The following is a 10,385-nucleotide window of genomic DNA, read 5'->3' as shown; positions in this document are numbered from 1 at the left end:
CGCATTTACCATCACTCACCAGGTACTTAACCACCACCTGTTACCACAGCAAACCGCCAGATCGTTGAATCCATGACTTCACTTTCCAGCATTCTCTCTTGTTCCTGACTATCGCTTCTCGTCCAACCCTGACCAGTACTGTAAACCCCTTGTCTCTGTTGCTGAACTCTGCCTGTTACTGGAACTGTCTTAGCCTGTCGATTCGAACTTAGAAATCTGAGCCTCCTGGTTTTGACCCACGCCTGCTACTGGAACCGATCACGCCTGTCAGAGTTCAGTTAGCAGCCTGTTAAACGTGTTCATTAACATTTAGTGCAGGTTTTCTTTCAACGTCATAATTATAAAGGGAAATTAATTTAAATAATAATAATAATAATAATAATAATAATAATAATAATAATAATAATAATAATAATAATAATAATAATTTGATACAATTTTTTGTATTTGTTCTAATCTTGCGTATTCAGCTGTTTACCACCAGCTGTTTATGATGTCATCCATGTGATGACACCATAATATCACACTGGTCTTTGTACGTCGCCTCCTCTTTTACTCCTTCGCATGAACAGAACAGTGTGTTTGGACCTTCCGAGCTTCTGGTCGATAGGAGCTCTGTTTGATGGTCAAGATCAGCCTCCGAGTGACGTTCACCAGACACCAGCTTCATCTGTTTCACCTTGGTCAGTGTCTCGTTAGAGACCACAGACGTGATTCACACTGAGCCACATGCACCAACAGCTCATCCCGTCTGCTTCACCACGTGGTGGGTGTTCACCGGCGCGTGTCCTCATGTGGAGACAAAGGTTAACGATGGGGCGAAGGCCGAGCCGGCGCCTCTGTGTGCGGTTTGTAGCCATTACAGCTACAGATGAAGACAGCAAAAACACCACCATTCATTCCTGAACAGCTGGGTGGATCAGCTGAGCTCTTCTTTTTCTGGTAAACCTAATTATTCTTCCACAGAAAGCAGCAGAACTTCCCACTGTTCGTGCCCTAAAGTGAGGCTGCCTCTAAAGTGGTTCTGAAAAGGTTCCCAGCGTCCGTCGGCAGCTAGAAGGCAGCACTAACGGCCAGGCTGTTCTCAGACACGGGTTCCACGTGGTAACAGCACAGATGATGAGCCAACTGGCATCAACTGAAGGTTTACATTCACATTTAAATATGAGGCAAGGCTACAAAAACTTTAAATTACTTCATTTGCTGTATCTAATAAACGATGAATTACAGTTGAGTGTCAATCAAATCCATAATATCTGGATCGTTACAGATCGTCCACGTTTTGTCACAGTGAACGTATGACGAGTTTCAGAGGATGAATTGACTTAATGTGTTTCTAGCAAAGAGGAAGAACCACCCAACATGTCTCTGCTCCGCGTTGAGGCGTTAAAGTCACCTTCTTCCTCCATAACTGCAACTCGCTCCCCGAAGACAAACGTCAGTTTTCTCTGCTGAAGTTTGGCTTTGGCTCAAGGCTTCGTGCAGTTCAACCGTGAAGAGCATAAATTAGCCTGAATAAGCCTTTAACAGCTGGTCCCTAAAACGCTGGGCTTCGCTCAAATGATTCGTTCACAGTTTCTTCCGTGTCCTGTTTGCGCAGCCTCACTTCCGTTCATTTGCCAGTTAGCGGCTGCTGCGACTGCGCTGGGGTGGAATTACTGCAACCTTTTAATGACGCTGACTGGTTTCCTCCTCTCACGTAATCAGTTGTTGGTCATTTCTCAGCACAAGTCTGAAGGTTTTCACTGATGTTTCAAGGCTCTGACTTGTTCCAAAAGCTTCTATTTTACGATGCTACGTACCATGTTTTTTCTACTTGTGGTCTGATGCTTTCTGCAAAACGAGGTTGGTCATTTGAATTTAAAATAAATTACTCAGTGAAGTCAACGTGTATTAGACCTTTTGTCATTTGTGTGTTCAGCATTTGTGCTTTGTGCTCTGAAATGTGGGGGGAAGCTGCATGTGCAGGGGAAAGCTTTGTTATGTTTCTCAGTAAGGACTTCTGTGAGGTTTGTGTGGGTGATGTGAGAACGTGAGGCTGATGCTGGAAGCTTCAGTCTGTAGCCTTGGGCCCTAAACAATACTTGACTGTACAGCTCCTCTGTGAGTTACATTGGTCCTATTACCATAACACCCTGTTATGAGACTTCGAGTGCTGAGGACGCACCTGACCTGCCTCAGAGGAGCTGAAGAAAGCTAGTGTTTTAGGAAGATGATGAGGGAACCACTCAGAGGAGCAGGGACTCCAGACCTCCAGACCTGTAGGTGGCGCTCATAAATGGTGCCTAATGGGCTCCGCTGAGTCTGTGAAGGCTGGAGAAAAGACAAAACAAAACATAGACAAAAACAGCCTGAACGACCGGGATCAAAGGAGAGGAGGAGGCGTCGGGTCAGACGGGTGAGAAGGATCATGACCTGGTGAAAACAGACCTCCACCCACCGACAGCACTCGAAGCTCCCAGAGCTTTGGCTGCTTTGGTACAGAACACGCAGTAATCAGTGCTGCTCGTTTCATCCTCAGGTTAAAAATCCGCCGTTCACACGTACTCAGGAAATCAGAGCTATAATGTTGCTGCATTTGCCAAAAAAATAAATACAACAGAAACCAACCAATAATAACCAGAAAAGTATGGTTTGAGCCAGGAAACATGAACTGAACATTAGATCCCTAAAAATAAAAGGAAAACTTTTCAATGGGGGGTTGAGCAAAACGACCTTGGGTAATAATTAAGAATGAAGGGACACTCAGATTGCTCCATAATTTCTATGCAGAGAAGTTATCATTTATTCCCTCGTAAGACGCCTCAACAGACAGAGTTTGCCCCTCTCAGCCTGACCCCGCCCCCTCGCAGCCTGGCTCCGCCCCCTCTCAGTCTGACCGTTGATGGGGCAGGATGCACTAGTTGTAGTCTGTGAGCCCATGGAAAAAAAAAGTCCTCTTTTTGCAGCGCAATACATGATAATTTCTCTGCATAGAAAATATGGAGGAATCTGAGGTTCCCTGTGTTCATTCTTACACACTACCCAAGGTCGTTTTGATCATCCCCCATTGAAAATCAAGTTTACCTTTACCTTTAAACTTTGATGTCTACTATGACCCAATACTCATAAGGACACAAACTGATTTGTGCACATTTGTTCTGAAACACATCAGGTTTTGTTCCTTCTGTCTCTATTGTAGGTATTTTTATTAATATTCAGAGTACAGATTAGTATGAGTCCAGGTCTTAAACAGTCATTTATTCTTTAATCATGAAAAGAAACAAAATGGAATAAGTACGGAGAAAACAAGGATCCGATGTCAGAAACGCTGGCGGTTCCACTGTGAGGTTATCAGGTGTGTTATTGTTCAGCGTCACCTGCTGCGACTCACAAGGACCCAGGAATAACCAAGGGGCCACATACTGTAATTCATCTGTCCTGACCTCCAGATACGTTTGGACTTTGTCCTCACAAAGACAGAAAGACAAATGTGTGTTTGGTGATGGACCCTAAATGAATCATTGTCTACGTGTTGACAGACTGTTGTGCAGAGAGAAATGACCAATCAGTGCATCCTCCTCTTGCTCCTCACATGCAGCGGTGACCTTTGACCTTCTGGGACTCTTCATCATGACCAAGTCTCAGGAAACATCGCACTGACTTTGATTTTTCTCTTTAAAACATTTGGAAGAGCAGAGTATTAACTAAAAAAAACATCATTAACCAATTTTTACTTGACCATCTCTTCCTTTTAAGTCTGAACAAGGAAGATTTAAACACCTGTTCCTTTTAATTTCTTTTTCAAGGTCGATTCCAACTCGTTTTTTATCCAGTTTTTGTTTGGACGTCAGAGGACGAATGGATTTGTCCATTTATCACTGCAGAATGATGAGAAGGACAAAGTCAACTATAAACTCAGTGAAGTTGTTTCTGTCACATCTTCAAAGTCAATAAGATTCAAATTCAGCTATTTACAGTGTAAGTGGCTCCAAAACAAAGTGCTCAGTGGTGCATTCATGTTTAACCAATAAACTACTGTGTCTGAGGTGTAAACAGAAACTTTTACCAGCTAATGCAGTCTAATGCATTTTTCTCAGCTACAGTAATAAACTGGTCGTGTTGTCACAATGTGAAACAGGAATGCAGCCCAGGCTATTTCCCTTCTTACTTTTACCAAAGAGAACAACTTGTTTTATATTAACCATAAGTCAGAAAACCTCTTAATAGTTAAGTTTAGGGGTTTAACCTTTTATTGTATTGACTACTTTTCTTTTCTGACGTGTCCATAAAAAATGTTCTAAGGTTTGTGAATGACAGAGTATGAAGATGCTTGAGGAGGTTTACAAAGCTAATAAATAGAAGACTAGGCATTGAATAGGATGCTTTCACTCTGAGGATGTTGTCTCTCACATTGAAGAATATGAGCTTTGAAAAATGTGAAAAGGCTGAAGAGCCAGCCCTGAGCGCCGGTGCCCGACCGCCTCCAGCCCAGAGATAAGCAATAGGACCGCTCAGCAGAGGCCACATCTCTACAGACTTCACTCTGTATTTTAATTATATTATTATCAATGTGTTATTATGCATATACAGTCTTGTGTTTGTGTATGAACCCACTCATTGTCTGTGTCTGGTGTAGCCTTTTAGCAGAAATATTAGAGTTAAGCACATTTTACTGCACATCTGGTGACGTACAACCTACGTGTGGAGACTTGGCCCAGGTTTGATTTGCAGTAGACGCAAATGTACTATTAATAAAGCTTTAATGTGGTTTTGTCTCCATCTAATGGACATTTAAATGAAGCCAACATGTCTGCATCTGAGTTTCACCCCTTGGTCTCGTCTTTGTAGTCGACTGTTTGGTGATTATCGCTGAGGTGCAGGTGTGTGTTCGGCCTTTTAGACTTAACTTTTATAGCTTTTTATAGTCTGTGGAACTGTTTGAATGTGTTCTAGTTCCATCAGACCATCACCGTGTGCAGAGTCTAACATGTCGTTATCACAAAGCTCCAGATTTGTCGTGTGGAGGCTGAAACCACTGAGCCGTCGGTGACTGTAGGACTCTACAGTAGCTGGGCAGCTTCCGAAAGCATGTGGTGAAGCACTGAGCAGTTACAATATGCTGTACATGTAAATAGAAGGTGTAATAGTTTACAGAACATTACATTTCAAATACAGACACCAAAAACCGCTTCCAGCAGGTGTAGATGAAAGACAAACTGTTGTGTGTTAATCTGCTTTATGCTTTAATGGAATGTTACATTTACTCTAAGAAACAGAAAAAGCTTCATGACTCATCGTCTTCTATTTGATTTGTTAGGATTAGGCCTTTGATGCTGCGGTCTATTAACTAATAGGAATAATTGATGTCATCCAAATTCATCAATACATTATCACAGTATCTTCTGTCACCGTCAAGTCATTTTCAAATCATCATTAAATGCAGACGGTGCCTGGACATGATATTTTACATATTAGTGTACTGTAGAGCAGTTTTTACGCATTATAACTTGATCAGAGTTGATATGAGAGCAGCAGAGCAGCCCAACGTCAGCTCCCTTTGAGGAAAATCTCATTACCTGAGAGTTTAATCTTGTTAAACTGTTGGGTTAAACATAATTAAAGCAGAATGCCAACAAATGATGTAAGAAACTCAACCAAAGGCGGCCACAGGTGTCTTTGTGTAGTAGAACCTAAAAATGCAGTATTTATTTTATGAAACATTAACTTTATCTTTGCATCACATGAAGCTCATTTTAATGACACTGGTCTGAAGGAGCCGCTTCGGACGTTATCTGAAGCCTTGAAAAGCAGCTTTGTTTAACATTCACTTATGAGTAACGTTAAAAGTTCAGAAACGTAAAATATGAAGTAAACGTAAATGTAGTAAAGACTCGTTAGATCCTGTACATATCACAGTTAACCTTCATCCACGGGCTGGTGTGGAACTACAGCATCACAACGAACCCGCAGACTCGTCTGTTTCATCTAGTTTCCCTTTTTCCTCCTGACAACATCAGGCAGAGAAGAGAGAAACGCACACTGCCCTCAGTAAATCCGCTTAGAGACCGACCTAAAGCTTCTGCACATCAGGTGCTAATTTTAACTCCATCGGCCTTGACTCTGTTTAGGACCACGGGCGGTTTGTCCTGCTTTTGAACATGTTTCTGCAGAGACGTGCACAAATGAAAACAGATCTGCCTCACTTCACCACAGACAGAACAGGCATCAACCTTCATCAATAAAACCTTTGTGTCTCATTGTAAAATCCAATGTCACGTGCAGAGTTTGATTAGGATCTTAGTTGAGCTCTGAGCTGCAGCTCCGCTGACTGGAGCCCAGTTTGTCCTGTCGCAACCAGTGGCAGCATGAGGTTCGGCAGCGAAGACTCGCGTGGACTGACCTGTTTCCACTGAGTCAACGCAGTGCATGCATCAGAGCCTGAGGACCAGTCACTGGGTCCATGCAGCTTCACATTAACACCAGCTTTATGTCATGAGCTGCAAAGGCTCAGCATCTCAGCAACACGTCAGTGAGTTGTCATGATCTGTGTTTTTGTTCTTGTCATGATCTGTGTTTTTGTTCTAGTTGATTCCTTGTCTTATTTTGGTTCCAGGTTCCGTTTCCTGTTTTATTTTGGTAGTCTCCCGGTCTCGGTTTTGTGTTCTAGCTTCACTTCCGGGTTATGTCACGTCACAGCTGTTCTTGTTTCACCCGGTCGTTATCCTCACCTGCACTGCATCAGTAATCACTCACCCGTGTATTTAGTCACCCCCTGTTCCCGTAGTCACTTGCCAGATTGTCGTTTCGAGTCCCATGAGTGTATGCGTGTTTCTTGTGAATCCCTGAGCTGAGCGTCCCTAGTTTCCTGAGTCCCCTGAATGTTCGTGTTCCTCGTGTTTTGTTCCTGTCTGCATCGTGTATCCTGCCCGACCCTGGATTGTCTACTTACCGTGAGTTTTGCCTGTTCCCTGCCTGTACTTTTGCCGAGCCATTTCGTGTATGACCTGGACCGTCTGACCGTGCCTTTGGATAATAAACCTTTTTGTTGATTATACTCTCGTCTCCGTGCTGTGCATGTGGGTCCGCCGCCTGCCCGAGTCCCTGACATGAGTCAGTTATTGACTGTTTGCACGCAGCTCTGTGGATGCAGGAATTAGAGTCAGGCGTTTAGTTTGGACGCTGGCTCCAGACAGACATTTTTCAAGGGTGCATTTGGTTCGTCATCTTCCTCATTTGTGCCTGTGGAGGTGCTTCCTCACCCCACGCAGCCTCCGACCTACAGAGGTAATGCAATCTAATTAAGAGAGATTGTTGCCAGCTCTAAATTCGCCCGACCCAGAGCGTCTTAGGCTCTTAGCTCCTTTTTCTCGCAACAGACAAACAACGTTGAGACTGATTAATTGTGGCAACAGCGTGTCCATCAACGAAGCTGTGTGTATTGTATTGTATTGTAATTAGATGTCTTGTTGTAGAGAAAATAAGGACTTCACTTTAGATTAAAGACATTTATCATTCAGCATAAAGTTGCTTCAAAGGTTTAAAGACAGAGTAAGAACCAAATGTTTCCCACAGAAGATGAAGTCTGAGCTCTTCTTTCTTCTTTCATCAGATGTGACTTCAGCTCCTTTAAGGTGCATGTTGGTCTGCTGCTCTCAGGTTTTGGCCTAGAACCACATTTAGCTGAGAACCTAATTAGGTGAGTGAGAGAAAACCCCACCAACGTAATCCTGAGGCCGCACCAATGGCCTGTCTCATCCCCAACCTGCAGCTTTAGGATTCCACTAGCTTATAAAAAACACCTGCGCGGCGCCATCACGGGACAGAGAGCCGTCCGGAGGAGGATGGACAGTTAGACGACAGGCAGCCATGGGTCAGGCCCAGCAGACGGAGAACAGCGAGGAGATCGACGTCAAGGCGCTTCAGGACATGTACAAGAAGTTTGTGATGGAGTGTCCCAGCGGGCTGCTCTTCCTGCACGAGTTCAAGCGCTTCTTCGGCGTGGACCCCACGGGAGAGGCCTCCGACTACGCCGAGAACATGTTCAGAGCCTTCGACAAGAACGGGGTGAGGGCGTGGGCGCCGCTGTGAGCCGAGGGTGAGGGCACGGCCGGTTCTGATCCGGTCCGCTCTGTGTTTCAGGACAATACCATCGATTTCCTGGAGTTCGTGGCGGCGCTGAATCTCGTTTTCCGCGGAGACTTGGAGCATAAACTGCGCTGGTCCTTCAAGGTGTACGACAAGGACGGCAACGGGTACGTGGAGAAGGAGGAGCTGCGCGCAATAGTCGACGTGAGTCTGCTTTGTGTTCGCTCTGCCAGCGGGTAGAACCATACAGAAATGACTGATCTCGTCTGATTCTAGAGCATCTATCGGGTGAAGAAGAGCTCAAAGAAAGACATGGCTGACTCCAAGTTCACATTAGACGAGGTTGTGGATCGAATAATGAAAGCTGTTGATAGTGATGGTGACGGTGAGTGGTCATTAATTAATGGTGTCAACAGAAACTATTGGGTCTGACGGCACCTTTGTTCCACAGGTAAAATTAACATGGAGGAGTTCATCAGAGGAGCCCAGCAGGACCCCTGGCTGCTCAGCATGTTCAAGCTGGACATGAACCCTGCGGCGTGGGTGCTGGACCACAGGAGGAAGAGCGCCCACTTCTAACCGACACGTCTGTCAAACAGCCACCACTGAACCAGGTGCCAAAGTTAAAACTGCTGGGACAGATGTGGAGGAACATCTGCAACACTGGTCAAGGCCCGCGACTGAGCCCACGTAGTGTTTGCTGTCGATCACAGCTTCGTCATTAACAGCTGTGTGAAAGGACTGACTCATTATCATGATCTTTGCCTTCTTATTGTTTTATAATCAAGTTTGTTTTTTGGTTTAAGCTTTAAATATCATTAACTTGTATACTCGAGAATATAAATATCATTTTACTTAAATAATTTATTGCTGTCCAGAGGAAATAATAACCTGTGTATTCAGATTAACAAATAAAGTATCCTCCTTTTTCTGCCTGTTTAGTTTTGATTGCCATCTTCTTTCCGTCTAGAAGAACATGAGGCAAAAACTCCACCTCCTAAAACACCAGGGCCACAGCTCCATGTGAGACAGACCCTTAATCCCTGATTCACCTCAGTGTTTAGGTCTGAGGTGTCGCGGTGTCACTTGGTTTGCTCATGTTATGGTGACGTGGACGAAGCACAGAATTGGACAGATCTGATTAATAAAGGAGACGAGCCTGATGCTGAAGTGCAGTCGTGACCTTGTGTCGCTGACGCTGGCGCTTCCAGAGGGATCTAGCATGTGGATTAACGCTTTAAGTGCCTCTCGCCAAATGCTTGGAATAAAAGTAAGCCTCTTGGTTGGGGTCAAGCAGCACAGGAATCACTTATTAACCTCGATGCAGGTCTGAGCCCTGGGCTCGTCCAAACAGTGTGAAGATCAGATCAGCTGCACAGACGCGGACAAAGAACTGGAATTAAACAGCACCATCGTCACGGTAACGTTTTCACTCAGTCTGGCTAAACTTCACTATGCTTTTGTAACTGAACAACCAGAAGGGAAATAGGAACGTGTGGAGCCATGATGCTTCTCTGGCGCCATCTGGCGGTAAAAAACTGAATAGCAGTTGAAGAAAACAAAGCAGGTTTGAAAATCTTGCTGACATCAGCATGTTTTTCACCTAAACAGAGTATCTGTCAGGTGAAGCTGTTTTGCTTGATCCTCAGTTTTTTTCTTCTGTTCCGTGTTTTACTGACACAAATGGGAATGTATAAGGTTTCACTTCCGTCTGAGCCGTTTAATGCCAGAGCAGCTCCTGCTTCCCCTCAGTGAACTCAGGCTTTCCTACTAGGACGACAACTGGTCATCTGCTCCTGACGCCCAGGTTGTGGGTTCAAATCCCCTTCCTGATGCTCAAGTTGACGCCCTGACGACTTGGGTTCAACTCCCAGGTTGTGTGTTTTCTCTTGTAGAGCATTATGAGACACATTATGAGACACAACCTTGTGCAGCAGCTCGAAGGCATCTCCATGAGGGAGCTCAAGTGCAACACAAGATTTCCTTCCTAAGATTCCTGATGGCTTCTTCCACAGGTACAGTATGTGACATTAGCTGGACATTCTTTAAGGTTTTTGTATTTTGTTGTGTGCATCTTAGGAACGAATGAAGGGTCATTAGGGAACAGCCAAAAGGTGGATAGAGTGGATGGAGAAGTGTGTCTGAGACCAGATACAAGAACAAAACTCAACAATCCAGCTGTGGGGCTGGAAAGCAAACCTTTAGCAACGTATGCATGTCGTCCATGAAACAGCCCAGAGCTCTGGCCGAGCTTCAGACGTGTCGCATCTCTGAGAATATCCCTCATTAGTGAGACTGACCCACAGCGCGCTCATCAG

The 10,385-nt window shown here is 44.6% G+C and overlaps 1 protein-coding gene across 5 annotated transcripts; it reads left to right on the top strand.

Moving 5' to 3' along the window:
• The first annotated feature begins 441 nt into the window (after positions 1-441).
• Positions 442-9,006, top strand: LOC114852658 (guanylyl cyclase-activating protein 2-like). 5 transcript variants are annotated; one of them, XM_029145205.3, is made up of 6 exons: positions 442-6,932; positions 7,592-7,678; positions 7,751-8,046; positions 8,122-8,271; positions 8,344-8,452; positions 8,519-9,006. In XM_029145205.3, exons 3-6 carry the CDS (start codon positions 7,849-7,851, stop codon positions 8,644-8,646), a joined length of 585 nt encoding a protein of 194 aa, XP_029001038.1. In that variant the 5' UTR covers positions 442-6,932; positions 7,592-7,678; positions 7,751-7,848; the 3' UTR covers positions 8,647-9,006. The 5 variants fall into 5 exon arrangements, with proteins under 5 accessions (XP_029001038.1, XP_029001039.1, XP_029001035.1 ...); XM_055507324.1 differs by lacking the exon at positions 442-6,932 and adding an exon at positions 6,955-7,266; XM_029145206.3 differs by lacking the exon at positions 7,592-7,678.
• The last annotated feature ends 1,379 nt before the right edge of the window (positions 9,007-10,385 follow it).

The sequence above is a fragment of the Betta splendens genome, chromosome 3, assembly GCF_900634795.4.
Source record: "Betta splendens chromosome 3, fBetSpl5.4, whole genome shotgun sequence".
Lineage (NCBI taxonomy): Eukaryota > Metazoa > Chordata > Actinopteri > Anabantiformes > Osphronemidae > Betta > Betta splendens.
Note: the sequence above shows the minus strand (reverse complement) of the source record. Positions and strands in the feature narration are given on the sequence as shown.